This window comes from Chiloscyllium punctatum, chromosome 33 (genome assembly GCF_047496795.1).
Source record: "Chiloscyllium punctatum isolate Juve2018m chromosome 33, sChiPun1.3, whole genome shotgun sequence".
NCBI lineage: Eukaryota > Metazoa > Chordata > Chondrichthyes > Orectolobiformes > Hemiscylliidae > Chiloscyllium > Chiloscyllium punctatum.
The window spans coordinates 10,737,958-10,762,341 of NC_092771.1; the positions used below are offsets into that span (position 1 = coordinate 10,737,958).

Consider the following 24,384-nt stretch of genomic DNA (forward strand, 5'->3'; position numbering starts at 1 on the left):
TTAGCAACATCGTTCCTACTGCAGGGTGACCAGAATTGTGTGCAATATTCTGAATATGGCTTCATCAATATCTTGTACAGCTGCAACTTGACATCACAACTCTTATGCTCAGTGCTCTGACCAATAAAGGCAAGCATGCCAAATGCTGCCTTTACCACTCTGTCTCCTAGTGATGACACTTCCAAGGAATTGTGCACCTGCACCCTTCGGTCTCTCTGTTCAATAACAGTCCCCAGGGCCCGATCATTAACCTGCCCTGGTTTGTCTTAACAAAATGCAACACCTCACATTTAACTAAATTAAACTGCTTCTGCCATTTCTTAGCTCATTGGCCTGTTTGATCAAGATGTTGAGCAACTCTTTGTCAGCGTCGCTCCGAAGCTAGTGTGTTTCTAATTAAAACTGTTGGACTATAACCTGGTGTTGTGTGATTTTTAACTTTGTACAAACTGCAATGGTTTTGTTAGCCACTGGGTGCAGATATCACAAAGCCAAAAGGTAAACGTATCATATTCAGTATGGGAGTGCTGTCAAAAGCAATGTAAAGTGGCTGTTCAATTCACATTTTGACATTCCCATATAGCTTACACTGAGTCCTGAACCTGAATAGTGGAGTTTTGTTGCCTAGCAGCTGATTGTTTAGTCCACTTAGAAATAAGTGAAATACAGAATAGAGCAGACTGTAGAGCCTGTTCTGTCATTCAAGAGATGAACTGCATCTTAACTCTATCCATCCAACTTATGGGCGGCACGGTGGCACAGTGGTTAGCACTGCTGCCTCACAGCGCCAGAGACCCGGGTTCAATTCCCGCCTCAGGCGACTGACTGTGTGGAGTTTGCACGTTCTCCCCGTGTCTGCGTGGGTTTCCTCCGGGTGCTCCGGTTTCCTCCCACAGTCCAAAGATGTGCAGGTCAGGTGGATTGGCCATGCTAAATTGCCCATATTGTTAGATGGGGTAGATGTAGATGTAGGGGTATGGGTGGGTTGCGCTTCGGCGGGGCGGTGTGGACTTGTTGGGCCGAAGGGCCTGTTTCCACACTGTACGTAATCTAATCTAAACTTACCTCTGTAATCTTTAATTTGTTATAATCAGTTAATATAGTCACTAATGTGATGTAAGAAACGAGGCAACCAATTTGTATACAACAAGCTCTCTCAAATAGCAATTAGTAAATGACCAGATGTGTTTTAACTATGTTATATTGGCCAGTACACTTTCCAATGTCCACTGTCATGAGATCTTAAATGTTCCTATGAGGGAGGCTTGGTTTAAAATCTCAACAGAAAGATGTGGAGGTGCCACTGTTGGATTGGGGTGGACAAAGTTAAAAATCACTCAACACCAGGTTATAGTCCAACAAGTTTATTTGAAAGTACAAGCTTTTGAAGTGCTGCTCCTTTGTCAGGTAGCTAGTTACCTGGTGAAGGAGCAGCACTTCAAAAGCTTGTACTTTCAAATAAACTTGGTGTTGGTGATTTTTAACATCCTTTGGCATTGGCCTATCACTCATGCTCAGGTATCGTGGTGGGGCTTTAAACAGCAACTAACAATCTACCTATTTAAAACTTAAGAGATATGGGGATACCACAGGAAAATTGCATTGAAGTAGAATATCAGCCATGATCTCATTAAATGGCAGAATGGTTTCAAACATCTGAATCACATCATCCCGCTCATATTATTATTATTTATTTTCTTTTCTACGACGGCTTGCATTTATGTAAGAACTGTAACACAAGCTAAACATTCAGGGTGCTTGACAAGTGCATATCAAACTAAAGTTGACAGTCTGCTACATGCTTTATTAGGCAAGGTGATGAAAAGAGCAGGCTTTAAGGAGTATTTTTAAAGAAGAGGAGGGATCACAGAGCATTAGGGAAGGAATTTCTTGAGCTCTAATGTGGGTGATGCTAAGAAATTGCTGACACTCAATAACAGCAATGTGACAAATTCATAATAAGTTTGTATCATTTGTCAACAGCACATTTTTCAGAAAAATAATGAATACCTTACAGGTGGGAACACACTGTAAAGAAAATTTACCACTGTTCAATAACCATGTATTGTTTTTCAACACTGAAGTCGTCACATTTCATTATTTATTGGCACATTCTGAAATCTAGTTTAAAAATGCCTCTATATTTCATTGTTTGGTGCAAAAGTGTAATTTTGCAGACTATGCATTACAACAGTTTACATTTAATGGACTGCCAGTTTGCACTTTAAATTTCAGAATTGAACATTGATTTTAAAATATGCTGCATTTCAATGGTGCCTTTCACCACCTCAGGATGTTCTATAGCATTTTACAATTAAATACTTTTGAAGTATCATTACTGTTATATGTAGGAAATGTGGCAGCCAATTTGTGCATTGCAAAGTCCCATAAACAGCAATGTGGCAATGACCAGACAATCTGCTTTAGTGATGTTAAGGGAGAAATATTGGCCAAGGCAACAGAGAGAACCTTCCTCCATCTCTTTAAAATAATGTCATAGAATTGTTTAATACCAGGGCAAATAGAGATGGAAATAGACAGAGAAAGATGTGTGAGGATGTATGAGTGTAAGATTAGGTAACCTTGGCTCATGTTTCAGGTTAGCATTTCAACCAGCAGGAAAAGAACCCTGCTGAAACCATCTTTTCTCTTTCTCTTCAAATGCTGATTTTTCTCCTCTAAAGCTAAAGGTGACTGCCACATGCTCCAGGGACTTCACCTATATCTTCACTTCTAAACAGAGTCAGTGAATTTTGGTTGACTTAGACAGCATTACAGTTGAGAACTTGATCCTGCCTCATCCAGTTTCCACACAACCATGTTTTATCAAAACATATCGTTGGATAATGATCAAGAACAGTGAGCCTGCCTGATTTATTTTTCATCCATGTTATTTTTTGTACGTATTTCAGATTTCCAGAATTTGTCAGTTTGTTCCCTGTCACTTTCAAGAGTAAATTACTTAGACTTTGATGCCTTGTCCAGCATGTAATGTTAAATTGTGTATTACGTATTGTTGCTAGTAATACATCACAGCCCTTGGCAGCAGGTCTCTCGTCCTCGTGCCTAAAACTTGGATTTGTTTACTTGCATTCTTACAACTCAAGTACATCATCAATGGGGCCATATATTCCACAGCAGTTGTTAAAAAAAACCCTTTGAAAGAAATCTTGTAAAACCCTGCAATTTATGTTGTTGCAGGCTCCTCTGTTTTATCCAGCACCTCTGGCTTTAATTTGGGTGCGAGTCAACATGAGTGCTTGTGCCTGGAAATTTTGTGTTTTGCCAATCCACAATTTACAATCCTGAGCTGCAGTTTTACAGCTCCTTGAGGCCTACCCTGGCCTACCTCCCAGGCTGAAGAAAGACAGTTGTGAGAGAATTTATGTTTCCTTATTGTTCGTTGGTAATCAAGCTAACCTGGGAGTGATTTGATTTTAATATCAGTTAGTTGAATTTAATGACTTGATTGAAAAGGTTCTGTGGAGCTAACAGGATGTGGGCACAGCAAGGTTCCATTAGTGGTATTGCTTCATTTCTTAATGTGCGCAAGTCTCTCTGTAAACTTGGCCTGCTTTATGACAAGTCCCATTAGTCTAAACAGTCTTACTCTTGGACTCGACTAAACTGATGAGAGCACTGATAAGGAAAACGAATGGCGACACATCAGTGGAATTTTTTTAAAGCGTCTTCAGGCCTTCTTTTCCATCCCCCCCCAACGCACACACACACACACACACAGAGTTTTTGTTAATGTATGATGTTTGAAAATCTCTGCAAATTGTAGATTCAGGGAATCACTACATTTTTCATGCAGGAAACTGATGCTGCATTCTGCAATGGGGAGAGTGGAATTGATTGTGTACATCTGTGCCTTCGGAGACCAAATCTGTTCATGCGTCATTAGGTTTGGTCAACTTGGTTGTTAAAAGGTTGGGGGTGGGGAAGTATAGGTTGTATTGGAGGATTCTAATAGTCTGGACATCTTAAGTGACGACTGTTTTTTTCTTCTAAATGTTCATTTATCTGAAGTCGTAATGAAATGCCAGTGGAAATAGACAGTTTGCAAAATTTCTTATAGATTTTAGATTGTAATAGGTGTTAAGAACTATGACCACTTTGTTCTTTTTCTCTCTGATTTGATGGAATTTAATATTAGCACAGCCACATAATATACTTTGCAGGAAGTTGACAGTCGGTTTTGAAAGGTTCCAGTTTAGTGCTTTTCTATGGTGCTGAGCCCCAGTACTAAACATGTTTTCCCAGTACAGGGAGTTGGCTGCTTTTCAGTCGTCAACTGCTGAATCATCACTGTTGGTTCAGGTACCTGGACACAGAATGGGGAGAATCAGCCAAGATTCCTAATCCTGACTGCTGTCTGATGACCCTCACCACGATTAGAGGCAGAAAAACTCACTCATTGACCTTGGTGACAATTTGGATGAAGCAACGGTGAACTGCTCCAGTGCAGCACAGGTCATTGTCTCGGAGGCAAAATTGAAAAGATGTTGATTGTATATGACTTCGACCTGAATTAATATTTATCCTTCAGCCAATATCATCTTTCTTAAAAAAATATTATCTGGTTCTTACCACACTACAGTTTGTGGGAGTTTGCTATGCGAAAGTAAGCTGTTGTAATTCCTTCATTGTACAAGTAACTACAAAAATATCTCAATTGATTTAAGAGGAGATTAATGACTATTAATTTGGTATAGTGGCTATATTACTCGTCTAGTAATCTGGAGTTGTGGATTAATAATCCAGAGATGTGAATTTGAGTCTCATCATGGCAGGGCAATATAAATACACTGCATGAAATTAAGATAGTGACGGAGTTTTACTTTTACTGGACTAGCACTCTGGAGGTCTGAGGCAACACTCGAGGGAAACAGGTTCAAATCCCAGCATGTCAGCTGGTATCGTTTAAATTAAATCTGAAATTGAAAGCTAGTTTCAGTACTGCTGACATTTGGCCTCTTAAGCCTGCACTGCCATTTAATAAGATCATGACCGATCTGTTTGTGGTACAAGTTCCAAGTTTCCATTTACTCCCAATAATGTTTGATTTCCTGACTAGCAAGAATCTATCCACCTCTGCCTTGAAAATATTCAGTGACCTTGCCTCCAATGCCTTCTGAGTTCCAAAGTCTCTCAACCTCTCCTCATCTCAGTTCACAAATAATGACACCTAGTTTCCTAACAATGCCCCTCTGTCCTAGGTACCCCCACAAGAGAAAACATCTGTGTCACATTCACCTTGTAAAGACTGTTCAGGATCATACATCCTTCAATCAAATCACTGTTCATCGTTCTAAATTACAGTGAAAATAAAACCAGTCTGCCCAACCGTCCCTCAAAACAACCACCCATTCCAGGTATCAATCTAGAAACTCCTCTGAACCACATCCAGTGGTTTTACATCCTTACTTAAATAAGGAGACCAAAATTTTCAGTGCATTCAAGAAATGGTTTCACCAATGCCCAGTATAACTGAAATGTAACATCCTTACCGTTATCAACTAAATGATCATTAAACTACCCTCTATTATCTTAAAACCCATCTGGACCACTCATGTCTTTTAGGTCATATGACTCCAGATCGCCACAGCAAAGTGATTGCCTCTCAGTTGCTGTCTGAAATAGCTTATAAACCTCTTTGCTCATGGACAATTAAGGTTGGCCTTGCTAGCAATAAATTCATCACATAGAAGAATAAATTATCTAGAATAAAATTAGTAGCACTATGTTTTATTTTAAATTATGGATGACACCGACTTGGCCAGTATTTGTTGCCTATTCCTAATTGTGCTTGAGGTGGTGACTGTGAAAGTACTAGATTATTGTTGTTAAGAAAAACTTTGACCCCACCTCGGGTTTTAGGAGAGGATTTCTGCTATTAATCCAGTTTGACCTGAACGTGAATCCAGACCCTTGGCAATTTCATTGATTCTCTATGCCATTCAAAATAGCTGAGCAAAACACTAAGTATCAAAAAACTCACCATCACTTTCTCAAGGGTAGTTAGTGATGGACATTAAATGCTCACAATATAAGTGCCCCTCTCTGATATTTAACCATGTTTAGCATCATGGGCTGAGTTCAGCAGCTGACTGACAAATGCAATAGGCCACAGATTCTGGACTTTTCTAATTAAATTCTTACTTTTGTAACAGCTAGCGGATTTATTTCTAAAAATGCAGTCATAACCCAGGACTCCTTCAGGGTATTTATAATGCAGAATAGGACTTTCCAGAACTGTTGCATCTGCCACATCGTATGTGACTTTCCTACAGTAAAGCAATGTTTGGAAGTAACCATTTCTTCTCTACTGTTGACATCTGTGTTGTCTCGCATATTTGTTTTCCTTGATGCAGTGTTCAGTGGTATGCCACGACTGAGCACCCACTTTTAGATGAATTTGTTAAATTTTACATACTGAACATTTGAATCTTTGGCTTCATACAGCCAATTAAGCTGAAGGTAGAAAGGAAGACTGCAAATCTGGAATGAAAATGAAGCTATTGGAAAAACAAGAGTGGGCAAATTGCATTTGAAAGCAGATGATAGGTTGATGAAAGTTCCTACCTGAAATATTAACCTACTTTCTCCTTCAGGTGTAAGAGGGCCTGATGTGCTTTCATCATTTTTGTTTTTATCTTGTTTGTATTTGCTTCCTTTTTTCTCAACACTTAATCCCTTGTGGTCGATGTTGGCAGTGTAATCTTCATGTGAAGTGCAGCAGGGGATAATTAGACCAGGGGCCTGCAGACATAATTAAACCCTTATTTTAAAGACATGTATTATTTCCTTATTCCTAGATAAAACTTTGATCTTATTGATATTTGTTATCAAAAAGTAGATGTAAAAGTAGACAGATATCTGAGAAACATGTTGGTTGGGACAGAAGAGTTTCTCTTTGGTACAGGCTATGGGGCTGAGAGAAGGAAAACGGAGGTGCTCCAGCAACACCACTGGTGGGAGGGTGTAATTACAATGTGACATGTTGACGTATACAATACAGTGCACAGACACTAATGAGGAAAATTGAGATACAACAGTTTTTTTTTAACGTACTTTAGACTTATATATAGTAGGCTTATTTTACTGGGTTTTGCCACATCTTTGTAAACATTATATTGTTTTTGCTTTCCTAGTTAACAGTGCAATCTGGCCGCCACCCCACAGTTCTTCAGAAACTCTGCCAACTGCCTTTTCAGTACTTTAGTGATCAACGATTAATCAAAGTCCTGTTTCCAACACTGATAACAGCTTGTTACAACAACCCACAGAACAAAGTCATCTTGGAGCAGGAGATGAGCTGCATTCTGTTAGCTACCTTTATCCAGGTAAATATGCATGCATGATCCAGTAATGCTCAGTTATACTGTGGTTCTACACTGCCAGCTAGTCAGAAAAGCAGTGGTTTGTGTGTGCTTGTTCACTGTCGCACATACACAACTTTAAGCCATCCAAATATTGGTTAAATTGCTGACAAAAGAAACGGGAGGAATGTAATATTATCCAGTTTCCCACATGGTTGCAGTATGTCTGCCACAGGTGGCCTTATCAAAAGCAAATATTTGATTCAGGCCCCCATTCCTAATTACTGTGCTGTAACCCTTGCTGTAAAGTGCAGGCATGTGGATATTGGATGAAAACTGGAGCATGTTCAGTTGACATGTTCACAGGGGCACATAGCCTTTGCACTCTTACTGTATATTTGAACAGTCATTTAACAATCAACACTTGTGGAGCCACACAGCAGAAAACATGGAGGGGCGAAATTTAGTAAACAGACAACTGAATTAGATTAGATTAGATTAGATTCCCTACACTGTGGAAACAGGCCCTTTAGCCCAACAAGTCCACACTGACCCTCTGAAGAGTAACCCAGCCAGACCCATTCCCTTACATTTACCCCTGACTAATGCACCTATCAATACAGGCAATTTAGCATGGCCAGTTCACCTGACCTGCACATCTTTGGACTGTGGGAAACCGGACGGAGGAAATCCACACAGACACTGGGAGAATGTGCAAACTCCACACAGTCAGTTGCCCTAGGCTGGAATTGAACCTGAGTCCCTGGTGCTGTGAGGCAGCAATGCTAACCACTGTGCCGCCCATTCATATAGTGTTTGGCAAGTTCTGATTGTTTTGTAGCTTTGTCATAGATTATACACTGAGTTAGCAACTAAATTAGGCTCCACCAACAACACCATCCAAATCCATGACCTTTGCCATTTAGAAAAGCAAAGGCAGTAGCTGCACAGGAACACCACCACCTGCAAGAGTGCCCCCCCCCCCCCCCCCAACATATAACATCCTAATTTTGAAATATATTGCTGTTCCTTTAGTGTCACTGGATAAAAACCTGGAACTCTATTATTTACAGCACTGTCATACTACATCACAGCTCATCTTCACCTTCTGAAAGGTAATTAGAGATATGTCTTGCTAGCAGAGACCAGATACCATATACTTAACTGAGTAAGTCTTCCCAATACCAAAAGCTGTCTGCTAAAGATGGTCACTGGAGCCCACATTTGCACACATGGCCATGGGACGTCAGTCAGCCATGAGTGTATGTCAGTCACCTGTGTGTATCTGTGCATGTGCAGATGACTTCAGCACCTGTGCTTTGACCAGTTCATTCTTGTTCATACATATTAATGAGAAGAAGCGCAGCATTATTGAATAGCGTGAAGTTCAAGCTCCCCCAGCATAATTTCTTTTCTATTTCAACTTCGCATCTATTTTTTGTTTTTTTAAAAAGGCCAGGCATTAATCTTTTATATTTGTAACAATCATTTCTTGCCTCCATGTGTTGCAACTGATCTTGGTTGTCCTGTCCTGCTAGACAGCAGCTGCTCTTCTGTCACTTCATAATGATGTCGCACTGCAATGTTGTGTGACTGTGTATGCACAGTTGGTGTAGCACCTAGCGGTAACATTGATGGTAAAACCAGCTTTTTCTTCCTTACTCTTGAGATGTCAGTGTTGCTGACAAGGCCAGTATTTATTGCTCATCACTAATTGCCTTTGAACACATGATGATGTGCTATCTTTTTGAACCACTGTGGTCTATCCATAGTGCTGTTGAAAAGAGAGTTCCAGAATTCTAACCAAGCAACATTGAAGGATCAACAATATAATTACAAGGTAGGGTGGGGTGTAATCTGCATCAAATCAGGCCTTGCTTGATGGGGGAGGTAGTGGGATATAATCTAGAGACACAAACTAATGCTGTAGGGGCATGAGTTCAAATTCCACCGTGACGACTGGTGAAATTTTTAATTCAGTAAAATCTGTAATTAAAAAGCTAGTTTAATTGTGAATTTGTAATGGTTGTCAGGTGTTGTAAAAATCCATCTGAATCAGTAATGTCCTTTTAGGGTAGGAAATCTGGCATTCTAACCTGCTCTGACTTACAAGTGACTGGAGGTTGAATCTTAGCTTTACTCTGAAATTGTCTAAAGATCCAATCAATTCAAAGGCAACTAGGGATGGACAACAGTTGCTGACTTTGCCAGTGACACCAATAACAGAAAAATTGAGGGCAATCCGCTTTGAAAGTGTTCAGTCTATCAGCACAAATATCCTTTGCCCAGATCATCAAAAATTAGACTGAATGGTAGAGCTCAGAAAAGTTAAAGGAGACACCAATGACCTAAAATTAGAAACAAAAGCAAACATTACATAATAATCCACCTGTTTTCATGTATTATGTCATTCTGTATTCGCTGTGGTATTTGCAAATAGGTATGTCAAGGATGCTTTACAGCTGTATGTCTGTTTACACTTAGGGAGCTAATGGTTTTTATCTTAGGATAGAGGTACTATATATCCCTGTGAGAAAACTTGAAGAAAGAGGGAGTGACTGCTTCACCTTGGATTGGTGCAGTAATTTGGACTTGAAAAACCAAGAACTTGGTAGAGGCAGGTTTCAGTTTGTTCGCCCTGGAAATGCCTTTGGCTGTGAGAATGTGGGGTCTGAATTGGATGACCAGGTAAAATCAGGGGATATAATATTGTAAACCATCAGTCATTATAGATTAAATCTATGTTTGTACAAAAGATACTGGAAATACTCATGATTTGGAGCTGCCTGTATTGGACTGGGATGTACAGAGTCAAAAATCACAGAACACCCAGGTTATAGTCCAGCAGGTTTAATTGGAAGCTCTAGCTATCAGTGTTGCTCCTGCATCAAGTAGTTGTGGAGTATAAGATTATACTCCACAACCATCTGATGAAGGAGCAGTGCGTAGAAAGCTAGTGCTTTCAAATAAACCTATTGGACGATAACCTGGTGTTGTGTGATTTTTAACTTTGGAAATACTTAGCATGGCAGTCAGCATCAGTGGAGAGAGAAACAGTTAACTTTTCAAGTCATTCGGTAACTTTTCATTAGAAAGTTTGATGATGTAACAGGCTTTAACCAAGTACAGAGATGGGATGGAAACGAATCACAAGGTGTGCAATAGGGTGAAATTAGGAGAGATAAGTGGGGTGATGGTTTGAGGCAAAAGAAGATGGTAATGAAACAAGTGAAGAAACAGCAGATGGGTGTGGAGGAGACATAATTGGCAATCGCAGTATGATTTAAAAAGCTGCCAACCAACAAAATGGCAGCAGAGGCTATGATCTGAAAACATTGAACTCTGCACTGAGTCTGAAAAACGACAAAGAAATGATCAGGGCCTTTCATTGAGCTTCAGTCAACAATGTAGAAGGACTAACAACACAAGGGTCAGAATGGGGCAAGTTATTGAAATGACAGAGCTTGATCCTCAGGGTCCCACTTGTAGACCGAACAGAGATGTTTTGCAAAGCAGTCACCCAATATGCATTTACTCCCTTCCTGAGGTAGTGCAGACTGAATCATGAGCAGTGAATGAAGGTCAGTGAATTAATAGAACTGCAAGTAATTTACTATTTCATTGAAAGGACAATTTGAATGCTGAGAAGGATGGAGTTGAAAGGGTAGGTAGGAAAGAGAAAAGAAAATTCCTTTCCCCTTTGTCTCTTTTGTGAGTTTGTGCGCTGCTGACATTAATCACTCACTAAAGGCAGAGAGGGTACCTGCACTCAGTGCATTGACGTTTCTAAACTTGAGCCAGTATTAAAGTGTCACGCAAGGAGTGACTTAGCAAGGCTGAGTTCAGCAACAGCTTGGATAGTGGACCTTCAGACGGAAGTCTACATCTGCAGTTTTGTTCCTGATTCACTAACATAGTTTTACAGTCACCTGATGTAGCAAATCTTTCATTGGTAAAACCCTTTACATTGAAGCATAAGTTGATTGCAGTGCTACCTACACCTAACTGGCAAGCAGAGGGAAAATGCTCAGAAGGTGGAGTGTTGGGTTTTTCACCAGCTGCAATATAACTTAATCTTTTTCAAAGAGAAGATTAATAATTTTAGAGCATTGTTAATGTAAGCAAAAAGCCAGCTGTCCACCTGACTATTTCATAGCATTAAAATATAACCTGTAATTTGAATGCTATGCAAGCCGTATACGTAAAGTTTGGGTTGGGCAAAGAGGGATGTAGCATCAGAAATGTAACTTTGTGCCAATCATGGTAACTGCATAGTTCCAGTGCCACGACAAGTATTATATACCAAACTTCTATAGGACTAGTACAGACATGAATCACACACATACCACTGAATGACATGAAAAGGCAGAAAAGTAGCAATGGGAACATCAAATGCAGTGAGAATACGTCCGGCATCATGTTATAATCAAAAAAATGGGCATTGTCGTTAAAACAAAACATTTAATTTGAACTTTTCATATTTTTCAGCTTAATTCAAATATTTAAAATGTTTTATGCCTCTCAAATTGAGAAAAATGCTGGATAATGGTCAGTTCCATGTGTACCCAAGGACAGAAATCATCACGGATTAAAATCGCAATCTTAGTCATAGACAATGGACTGCAAATCTCTGAATGTTCAATATGTAAGAAAGTTGTTAGGCAAGTTAGATAATGCACAATTCCAGCTAAATTCAGCTACAAACCCACTGCCACGGTTACTTTAAATTTGCAGTATCCCACCCTACTTCTTGGAAGGGCCTTTTCGACCTCCATAGCTTCTGTGTCTTCAAATGTTCTGACGATGCCAACCTTTATATGGGTACTTCTGATATGTCTTTGTTTTGACTCAAATGAAACACCCCCATTGTTGAGAGAGTGCTTGATCAGGTACTGTACTTCAGCTCTCACTCCTTCCCTTCGTTCCCAGAATGCAATAGAGTTCCTCTTATCCTCACCTCCAACTTCATCAGCCTCCATGTTCAACACATCATTCATTCTCTGTCATTTCAGTCACCTGTAACATGAATCCACCAAACTTATCTTCCCCTCTTCATTCAGCATTTAAAGGGACCATAATCTTTGTGATGTCCTTGTTCACTCCAGCAACTTCCCTTCCAATAACACCTTCATCCAAAGGTACAATGGCACATTGATCTAGATAAACAATTTACACTGTTAGGAGAAAGTGAGGACTGCAGATGCTGGAGATCTGAGCTGAAAATGTGTTGCTGGAAAAGCGCAACAGGTCAGGCAGCATCCAAGGAGTAGGAGAATCGACGTTTCGGGCATAAGCCCTTCTTCAGTTTACACTGTTACCACTGAAATGTTGATCAAGAACAATAGATGACACTTGTTTGACAACAATGATCTATAACAAAATGTTGTTACATTAAACTACATTCTTCTAGAATGTGTAGCAATGCATAATATCTCTCAATTTAAAACACTGTACTACTTCATCACATAGGAGGTCTGATCCATGGGTAGCCAACACATACTAAGGGGAACTTTAGAACCAGATTGAACAATAAAGAATTCATAGAAAAGCATTAAATTGATCAAATGACAATGTATACTTCTCTTTAATTTTAGGATTTTGCGCAGAGTTTGAGTCAGTCTGACAATAAGACTTCTCAACAGAAAGGTAAGTATTTCAGGATTGCTCTTTGTGCATTTGTCCTAAACAACAGCAGCATAAGTGTTCTATTTAACAATTTATCGTTGTCCTCATTTCAGAGAGAATTCCTGGAGCTCAAGACTACCTTGATTTCTCCAACAGGTTCCCCAGGGAGATGTGGGAGGATGCCCGGAAATTTTTTTTAAATAAAGACACAATTTGCTAAGAATAAAACAGATTTGGGAAAGGGTGAAAAATACCCAACACCACAAAATATTACTTGATTTATAAATTAGTCTTGTAATTCATTCATTGACATTATGTTCTAGAATGTTCTTATATTTGATTTGCACAAATTGTATATAGTACCTGTTGTACATACGATTTTCATTGTAATCACTTTTTGACAATTTTTTAATGTGATGCTTTCTAATGTATGTGTGTGTAGAATAATCCATTTGGTTCTTGTTGTTTAGAATGATCCAGCAGTCCCCTGTGGAATGTATCAATTAATTTTATTTATTAGCAGTGTATCAGTGCCTTAGATACACTGATGACACAATAAAATTATTTATTTTCATCTGCATTCATGTGAAGTATTGGTTATTTGCTGGGGGAAAGTTTAAGAACATAAGAAATAGGAGCAGGAGTAGACCATCTACCCATTAGAAGAAAATGAGGACTGCAGATGCTGGAGATCAGAGTAAGAGTGTGGCACTGGAAAAGCATAGCAGGTCAGGCATCACCCAAGGAACAGGAGAGTTGACGTTTCAAGCACAAGTTCTTCATCTTCCTACTCCTCGGATGCTGCATGACCTACTGTGCTTTATCCAGCATCTACCATTAGACCTGTTTCACCATTTATTGCAATCATGGTTGATCTTGGGCTGCAAGTCCACTTTCCTACTCAGTTCACATGATCCTTGATTACTTGGGGAGACCAAAGATCTGTCTCTTCACCCTTCAATTATATTCAACGATGGAGCATCTACAGTCCTGTTGAGGGAGAAAATTCCAATGGCTCACGACTTTGAGTGAAAAAATTTCATATTTTCTTGGCCCTAAATCCTGACAGCCTGTTCCCATGATGTAGGTTACCTGACCAGGCTGTTTGCATCTGCGTGCATTATTGCCTAAATGTGGATGAACTTCTGCTGATCTCAGTGTATGTTTGATTATGATGTGAGACCCTCTGGCAATCCAGTTTTATTTACGTTTTCCGAGTAACACTGGGAAAATGGTAGGTTTTGTGACTTGTAAGGCTTCTCCAGAAACGTTAGAATTTCAAATTATATGGCAAGGATTTAGTTGTGTGTAGCACAGGCTGAAAAGGGATAGCAGGTTCCTTCCCTGAAAGGTATTTGTGAACCAGTTGAATGTGAGCAATCATTCAGTAACCTTCATAGCCTTTTCCTTTCTGTCAACTAGAATTGATCATGTGGAATTTTAATTTGCAACCTCTTCATTATTGGTCGTGTACCATAATCACCTTAATTAAAAAAATGTGATACACACTTACAGCTCATTTTACACTTACACATATATACCACATTTCACAACCACCAGATGTCTCAAAGTACTTTACAGCTAATAAAGTACTTTCTGATGTATACTGTTGGATTGTAGGGCACACAGTTAATTTTGCACTCCGTATGCTACTGCAAACAGCAAAATGATAATTGCCAGATAATGCAATGTTTTTACATCATTATCAGTGTCACTGTCTATAGTGAACTAAATAGGTCAAGTTTGGTCACAGGATCTGGTATTTCAAAATCTCTACCAGTGCTTTTGGAAGACATTTCAAACCAGTGTCTGGACCTTTAATAGTCAAGTCATATTTAGGATTCAAAATTATTCTCATTTGCCATTACCAGGTTGTGAATTCTTTCCCTGCCAAGAAACTCTTGTTGCAATCTCTTTCCTACTTGCAATCCCAGTGTATCTTAGGTCCTGATCATTGGTCACCCAAATGCACCTTGTAATTGTACTGGGGCTGAAATCAAATTCCCCTCCAGTATTATAGCACAGAGCTTTGGATCATGGTAGCATGTGGTTCTGTAAGATGCAGGTTCATGTCCACAGTCTACCTATGGTAGATCCCAATCTTAGCTTCAGACAGGAAGCAGAAATCAGGTTCCCATTAGGTATGGAAGCAGAAGTTAGAACGTTAACAAATGAGCTAGAATTCCAGTCAGAATGGGCAAAGTAATGTAACCCAACACTGTTCATGAACAGAACAAAATCCATTTGAGCCTGTTCTTTTTAGATTGAAATAAGGAGCATGACCTGTGTGAAGGTTTCAACTGAGTGAGACATGTGAGTGAACTGAAAATTTGGTACAAGTGGGAATTTAGTGCAAAGGGAGAAAGAAGCTTCAACTAAAGTTTACTGAAAGAAGTAAGTGCCCAGAACGAGAAGTGGGTGAGAGAGGATAAAAGGCATGGATGGAGACGCCTACCTGCTGTGATGGAGTGATGTCACAAACCACAGCAGAACACAAGTAAAGTCTTCAATTTGTGTTTAGGTTTCCAGTATTTTTCTTCTCTTTAGTAAAAATTGCTGCTTAAGTATAAAGTTCATATTGGTGATTTCTTTAAACAGAAACCAGTACAGAAAAGTGTACAGAGTAGGGGAGTCTTGAGTAATTAATGTATAAATTAAACCAATAAAATAGTGGTGGTAGGACAGGTGAGATCTTGCTGCTACAGCATGTGGAAGCTTCTGGACACAAAGGTAATCCAGAATGACCATATCTGTAATAAGTGTTTGCATTTTGAGGAACTTCATAGGGGATAAGGAGCCAGAATCTGAGTTGCTGACATTGCCATATCAGGGAAACAAAAAATTATTTGGGCACATTGCAGAGTAGGGTGCTCAAACCTCTCAATAGGTCATTCAGGATTGATCTGAGATCAGGGAGGCCTATGCATTAGAAATGAAAACCAGCAACAATGCTGCTGGCAAACTGCAGACAAGAGTTGGGATTACAGAGAGAATGAGCTCTGTGCTACAAAGAACCATTCAAGTGAAGAGAAAAAAATAGGATTGTACCAATTGAAGGCACTGTATAGTTAGGAGAATAGTTCTCTGCAGCTGTGAATGAGAGTCACAAAGGTTCTGTTGCCTGTCTAGTGCTAGGGTCAAGGACATCTCTTCAGTGTTTGAGAAAAACTTGGAGAGGGACATGACAATCAACATTAGTACCAATGACATTTGTAGGACAAGAAAGGAAGTTCTACTGAAATCTTTACAGTCAGGAGTTAAATTGAGAAGCAGAACCTCCAAGATGGTAATAGCTGGATTATTACCTGAGCCACAGAGCAACTGGTAAAGGGTGAATTAAATCAAGGAATTAAATGCACAGCTCAGTATTGATGTGAATGGAATGGGTTTCAGTTCTTGGGACATTGGCACCAGAACTTGTGCGGAAGAGGGTTGTTCCCATGGTACATTTGAACCATACTATACTCATGTCATAGAGTCATAGAGAGGTACAGCATGGAAACAGACCCTTGGGTCCAACCCTTCCATGCCGACCAGATATCCCAACCCAATCTAGTCCCACCTGCCAGCACACGGCACATATCCCTCCAAACCTTTCCTATTCATATACCCATCCAGATGCCTTTTAAATGTTGCAATTGTACCAGTCTCCACCACTTCCTCTGGCAGCTCATTCCATACACATACCATCTGCGTGGAAAAGTTGCCCCTTAGGTCTCTTTTATATCTTTCCCCTCTCACCCTAAACCTATGCCCTCTAGTTCTGGACTCCCCAACCCCAGGGAAAAGACTTTGTCTATTTATCCTAACCATGCCCCTCATAATTTTGTAAACTTCTATAAGGTCACCCCTCAGCCTCTGATGCTCCAGGGAAAACAGCCCCAGCCTGTTCAGCCTCTCCCTATAGCTCAAATCCTCCAAGCCTGGCAACATCCTTGTAAATCTTTTCTGAACCCTTTCAAGTTTCACAACATCTTTCCGATAGGAAGGAGACCAGAATTGCATGCAAGTTGAATAATCAGGGCTGTTGAGAGGGTTTTGAATGTTTTGGGGAGGGTGGAAAGAGAGAATTTGGGAGAGGAGAAATGTAGGCTTACAAAGCAAGAGGACATAGCAGCATTACAGTGCAGTTATTTAGATAACAATATCCAAAAGAAGGAACAGAACATACAGATGTAAAAGTTCAGGAGTAAATAGGGTCAAGGGTGGAGAAAATGGTAAAGAAAATGTCAAAATTATGGCTCTTTATCAGAATGTAAGTGGTAATTGTAACAAATAAGTGAATCAGTAGCACAAATTGAGGTTAGACCCACTGTAGATATGCTTACAAGGAACTAAATATTCAGAGGTATATGGTGTGGAATAGTATGACAGCTGATAGCATGTCATGTTTTATTGTGAGGGCATTGAATACAAGAATAGGGGAATTATCCTTCAGTTGTACAGGGCATTATAGAGGTAAAAACAATGACTGCAGATGCTGGAAACCAGATTCTGGATTAGAGTGGTGCTGGAAAAGCACAGCGGTTCAGACAGCATCCGAGGAGCAGGAAAATCGACGTTTCGGGCAAAAGCCCTTCATCAAGAATACAGGAGTCATACAGCACAGAAACAGACCCTTAAGTTCAACTCACCCATGCTCACCATGTTTCTCAATCTGAACTAGTCCCATTTGCCAGCCTTTGGCTCATATCCCTCTAAAATGTTCCTATTCATGCAACTGTCCAAATATCTTTTAAATGTTGTAACCATACCTGAATCAACCACTTCCTCTGTTGATTTATTCCATATTCGAACCACTCTCAGAGTGAAAAAGTTGCCCATCAGGTCCCTTTTAAATCTTTCTCCTGTCACCTTAAAATTATACTGCCTACTTTTAAACCTCCCATGCTAGGGAAAAGATCTTTGCTATTCACTTTATCTATGCCCTTCACGATTTTATAAACCTCTAAAATGTCATCCCTCAACCTCCGATGCACCAGCCTATCCAACCTTTCTGTATAATTCAAACCCTCCAGTCCCAGCAACATTCTGGTAAATCCTTTCAGAACCCTCACTGGCTTTATGATTATCATTCTTATAGCAGGGTGACCAGAACTGTGAACAGTACTCCAAAAGTTGCCTGACCAAAGTCCTACAGTCTCAACATGACGTTCCACCTCCTATACTCAATGATCTGAGCAATGAAGGCAAGCATGCTAAATGCCTTCTTAACCACCCTGCATGCCTGTGACACAATTTTCACAGAACTACGTACCTGAACCCCTAAGTCTCTCTGTTCGGCAACATTTCTCAGGGCCCTACCATTAACTGTGTAAGTTCTGCCCTTGTTCATTTTACCAAAATGCAATGCCACAAATTTATCCAAATCAAACTCCATCTGCAATTCCTCAATCCATTGGCCAAATTGATCAAGATCTCTTTGTAATCTTAAATAACCTTTTTCACTGATGACTATACCACCAATTTTGGTGTCATCCATATAAATTACTAACCATGCCACCTAAATTCTTATCCAACTGTGTACAGTACTGATCATCATACTTACAGAATGATGTGAATGCATTGGAAGTTCAGAGAACATTTACTAGACTAATACCTGCAATGAGTGGATTACTTTATGAGGGAAAACTAAGCATACTAGGCCTGTATCCTGTGGTGTTTATAACAATCAGAGATAACTTAATTGAAACATATAAGATCCTAAAGGGACTTGACCAGATGGGTAATGAAAGGATATTTTTTGTGGGATCATCTAGAACTAGGAGTCAGGGTTTAAAAATAAGGAGGTGCCCATTTAAGATGAGGGAACTTTTCTCTGTGGGTAGTAAGCCTTTGGAATTTTCTTCCTCAAAAGGCACTAGAATCTTTAAATATTATAAGTCAGAAATAGATAGATTCTTGATTATCAAAGGAATGAAGATTATCGGAGGGTATGCAGGAAAGTATCGCGAAGTCAAAATCATGTCAGGCGTGATCTTATTGAATTCCAGGGAGCAAATGGAAGATCTGTCTTATGAAGAGAGGTTGAATAGGTTGGGCCGATACTCATAGGAATAAGAAAAATGAGAGACTATCTTACTGAATCATACAAGATTCTTGGGTGACTTTACAAGGTTTATGCAGGGAGCTTGTTTTCCTTATGGGGGAGTCTAAGACCAGAAGGCATAATCTCAGAGTAAGGGGTCATCCATTAAGATGAAGATCAAGGGGAATTTGAGAGAGAAAATTACTCTGAAATAGGAAATTAATCATCTTTTAAAACACAAAATGGAAGAAGCAATACATCAGATTTGTCTTTGCACCAAGCAGTATTGAGTAACGTGGTTTTTGCATTTATGTAGTACCTTTCACCACCTCCAGATGTTCCACATACTTTACAGCCAATGAAGGACTTTGAAATGAAGTCACTATTATAAGGTGAGGAATGGGCAATCAACTTGCAGAAAGTAATGTTCCACAGACCATGATAAAGACCAATACCTTTTGTAACAGATTTTAGTGGAGTGATAAATATTGGCCAGGTCACAAGTAAGAACCCCACTGATTATCTTTGAAACACTGCAAAGGATCTTTTACACCCACTGAGAACACAGTTGGAGCCTCAGTTTAATGTCTCATCTGAAATGCAAGTAATAGGTTTTTCAGATCCATCTTGTAGATATAAGGTACGAACAGGTACTATACTGGACCATATAACTAAGTGATTTGCTGGTTTCATCTTATCTGTGTTAGGTTGGCTGCTCTCAGGCAGGGCAGAGGGGGTGTTGTGGTAATAAAGTTTTCCTACTGTTGTAAGAAGAGAAACATGAATGCGATCATAGTAGCTGAAATTGTTTCCCTTGGAGTGGAGATCACAGGGTGTTTTAAAAGTGGTCAAACTGGGTTTGATTTCCCACTGGCAGATGATCAGTAGTGTTGCCTCACAAATATAAGATCATTATCAAAGGAAGCAGAACTGAGCTGAGGTAAATCTGGAAGGCACTGCCTGGAAACCTGGTGGAGATTATTCAATGACAGATTTCTAAAGTGAGTTGGATAAATACTTAAAGGGGAAAAATTTTTGTCAGGCTACAGTATAGGACAGAGTGGAGTGAATTGTCTAGCTCTGTCTAAGAGACAAAGACACAATAGGCGAAATGACCTTCTCATGTGCATTGTAATGCTATAAAAGGGAAAATTAGGTAGTATTCTACTAGTTGCTGCCTATGGATCCATTCCAGAAAACATTTGTGTGTGTTGAATGAGGACAGCACTCAGGCTTGCAAGAATTTGGACTTGGTTGGATAGCTTACCACCTGGTGACATGTTGAAAGAGTGGGGATATTCTACAAAGTAGTTAATACTTGAAAGACTTAACTGACATTACAAGATAAGGTTCACCCATTGGGATGTGATGGACAGTTCCTGGGAGGTGCTAATCAATGTGAATGTGCTGTACCAGTTCACCATGTTTCAGGTGTAGTATTCTTAAGTTGGACCTCAAACCAGTCATGCATGTTATATGTAATGAGGCCAGCTATGAACTAATATGTAATATACTACTGCTAAATAATGAAGGCTATCTTCTTGACATAAAGTGCCGTGTGGGCACAGTATCACTAGCTTGATCAATGTTGTTGTGGTTCTGTTCGCCGAGCTGGGAATTTGTCTTGCAAACGTTTCGTCCCCTATCTAGGTGACATCCTCAGTGCTTGGGAGCCTCCTGTGAAGCGCTTCTGTGCTGTTTTCTCCGGCACTCATCCACACTCTATCAACAAACACATCGACCTGGACCCAATATACCGGCCACTACAGCGGACAGCTGGAACTGACAACCGGAAGCAGCAGAGACAGGCCACTATAAATGCCGGAGGAAACAGCACAGAAGCGCTTCACAGGAGGCTCCCATGCACCGAGGATGTCACCTAGACAGGGGACGAAACGTTTGCAAGACAAATTCCCAGCTCGGCGAACAGAACCACAACAACGAGCACCCAAGCTATAAATCTTCTCCCAAACTTTGATCAATGTGAGCAAGAGAATTGGTGACAGTCTATTTACACAATATACTAGATGTTTCCAGCTGAAACCAACATTTACAATATGCTGGCAACACTGGCACAAGAGTTTATAAATGTGTTGGAGGAAGTTACAAAGCCAGTTAGGATGTTATTCCAAATTTAAGGTTGATATAGCTCAGAATGGTTTCTGAATCTCCTGTGAATTCCTTTGTTTGATAAACATTTCTAAGCAGTAATGAAGAGAATATGATATACTGGTCAGTGATCATAGGAGTTCAGATATTATGATCTATTTGAGTAAAACTTTAGAATTTTGTGATATAGCTTATGTTTCAATGCTATGTGTATGTTAGTAAAAATATTGAGCATCTCCACAAACTGTAGAATGTAGAAAAGCTGCAGAGCTGGGCTGAAAGGTGACAGCTGGAGTTTAATGTGGAAAAATGTGAGGTGATTCACTTTGGAAGGAGGAACAGGAACAAAGAGTACTGAGCTAATGGTAAGATTCTTGGTAGTGTAGATGAGCAGAGAGACCTCGGTGTCCATGTACATAGACCCCTGAAAGTTGCCAACCAGGTTGATTGGGTTGTTAAGAAGGCATACGGTTTGTTAGGCTTTATTGGTAGAGGGATTGAGTTTCGGAGCGACAAGGTCATACTGCAGCTGTACAAAACTTTGATGCAGCCGCATTCAGTTCTGGTCACCACATTATAGAAATGATGCAGAAGCTTTGCGAAGGGTTCAGAGGAGATTTACCAGGATGTTGCCAGGCCTGGAGGGATGGTCTTATGATGAAAGGCTGAGGGACTTAATGCTGTTTTTGTTAGAGAGAAGAAGGTTGAGAGGTGATTTAATTGAGACATATAAGATAATCAGAGGGTTAGATAGGGTGGACAGGGAGAGTCTTTTTCTTTGGATGGTGATGGCGAGCACGAGGGGACATAGCCTTAAATTGAGGGGTGATAGATATAGGACAGATATCAGAAGTAGTTTCTTTACTCAGAGAGTAGTAGGGGAGTGGAACATCTTGCCTGCAACAGTAGTAGACTCACCAACGTTAAGGGCATTTAAATGGTAATTGGATAGGCATATGGATGAAAATGGAATAGTGTAGGTTAGATGAGGTTTCAGATTGGTTCAATAGGTCAGTGCAACATTGAGGGGCAAAGGGCCTGTACTGCGTTGTAATGTTTTATGTTCTAAACCTGATTGTCTTGAGCTGTGTTTGCAGTTTTGTGTTCTCATCCAACACTCAAACTGCCTTTGTAAACATTTGGAGTAGAAATCTGATTATTGAATGTTGTGGCCTTTAGCCTTTGGGTGGTGTTATGAAGTGATCTTCCAAGGTCTCTCCCAATTGTGTCAATAACTTGTAAATACTGGAGATAACTCAATGAGTTATTTGCTAGAATACCTGCATTCTGTGGAATGGATACGAAACAAGTGTATGATCTGCTGTTGAACTAACAGTTATTCTGTATTGAGTTGCTTACCACCATACTTCTTACGATAGAAGCAAGTGCTTTTCATGTCAAATAATTAAATGGCAGACTGAGACCACTGAATAGCTCATTGTCCCTCCATTTTTAAAATTTGTTCAGGGGATGTGGGTTTCGATGGTTGACCCAGCATTAATTGCCCTGAAGCAAGATTCATATTCTTGAACTACTGCAGTCCGTGAGGTGTAAGTATATTCAAAGTGCTATGAGTAGGGGAATTCTGGGATTTTGATCCAGTAACACTGAAAGAATGGCAGTATATTTCCAAAAACAGGATGTTGACTGTCTTGGAGAGGAACTTGCTGCTGGTGACATTCCGATACCTCTGCTGCTCTTGTCTTTCTAGATATAGACATTGAAAATAGTAACAAATAGGCCATTCTGGCTCTGTCATTCAACAATATCATGGCTGATTCTCTATCCCAATATCTTCTCCCACTACCTCCCCATAACCCATTACACTGTCAGCCTCTAGAAATCTATCTTTTTTATACATAAATATATATATATGCAGATGATAGTGGTCATGGATTTGGAAGATACAATTGGGTGTTAGTAATGGAGAGAGTGAATATTTCTGGATGTGCCACCAGTCAAGTGGACGTTTTATCCTGGGTGGTCTGAGGGCTCTATGATGCAGTGGTACTGTCCCTGCCTCTCAGCCAGAAGGCCTGGGTTTACATCCCACCTGTATGGAGGTATGCCATAGTTTTTCTGAACAGGTTGATTAATTATACACATCTTGCGTGTCTCAAGTGTTGAAATTCCACTCATCCAAGGAAGGGGGGAGTATTCCATCACATTCCTGACTTGTGTTTTGTAGATAGCAGACAGGTTTTAAGGAGCTTGAGTTACTTGCTGCAGGATTACAAGCTGCTGCCATTCTCTTTTAGCCAGAGTATTTATACAGCTAGTCCAGTTTAGTTTCTGACCAATGGTAACTTCAATGATGTTGATAATGGGGGAATTCAGGGATGATAATGTCATTGAGATGGTTAGACTTTGTCTTGTCAGTGATGGTCATTGCCTGGCACTTGTGTGATGTTGCATCTCCTCTCCAACATATATAGGAGGTGGAATATTTGGCAGCCTTTTGAGAGAAGTGGCTGCCAAGATATAGGAAGTGCTCAACATGTTGCAGAATCTCTTCTCCAACATATATAGAACGTGGAATATTTGATTGACCATATCTTGGTTGGTGTGAATTTTGTTCAACAACATTTAAGGACAGGGTAAAGGAGAGGTGGTGGCATAGTGATAATGTCACTGGATCAGCAATCCAGAAATCCAGGCCAATGTTTTGGGGACATAGGTTAGAAGCCCACCAATGAAAATAGTGAATTTTAAATTCAACAAATTTGGAATATTGGTGACCATTTCTCTACTACTGTAAAAACCTGTTTGGTTCCCCTAATGCCCTTCGGGAAGGAAATCTTGCCTGGCCTGGCCTACAGGTATCTCCAGACCCATAGCAATGATGTTGATTCTTAATTGTCCTCCTGACGATTAGAAATGGACAATGAATGCTAGGTTAGCCAGCAATATTCACAAAAATAAGCTGAGTGTCTTTTACAAGCAAAATTCAGTTGTTACAAATCTGGTGCAGAGTTGGAAATGACACTACAGTGATCCGCAAACCGTATTTGATTGCAAAGCCTTTGGCTTTGATATTTATGTCATCATTGTCTACAAGGATAGTGCCAGAAGACTGGAGGAAATGTCCCCTTGTTCAACAAGGGGAGTAGAGACAACCCTGGTAGTTCTGGACCAGTGTGGATAAAGCATTGCAAAAGGTTATAAGAGACAGGATTTATAATCATCTAGAGAGGAATAAGTTGATTCAGGATAGTCAACACGATTTTGTGAAGGGTAGGTCGTGCCTCACAAGCCTTATTGAGTTCTTTGAGATGGTGACCAAACAAGCAAAACTAA

At 40.0% G+C, this 24,384-nt stretch overlaps 1 protein-coding gene across 4 annotated transcripts in view; it reads left to right on the forward strand.

Annotated features, from left to right (window-relative positions):
* Positions 1-13,530, forward strand: part of scaper (S-phase cyclin A-associated protein in the ER) — a 321,703-nt gene extending 308,173 nt beyond the window's left edge. For all 4 annotated transcript variants that reach the window (XM_072552951.1, XM_072552952.1, XM_072552954.1 and 1 more), the window contains 3 exons: positions 7,158-7,349; positions 12,920-12,971; positions 13,064-13,530. In XM_072552951.1, the coding sequence (XP_072409052.1) occupies positions 7,158-7,349; positions 12,920-12,971; positions 13,064-13,170 (351 nt within the window). In that variant the 3' untranslated portion in view covers positions 13,171-13,530. The remainder of the gene's footprint in view (positions 1-7,157; positions 7,350-12,919; positions 12,972-13,063) is intronic.
* Positions 13,531-24,384: the final 10,854 nt, after the last annotated feature.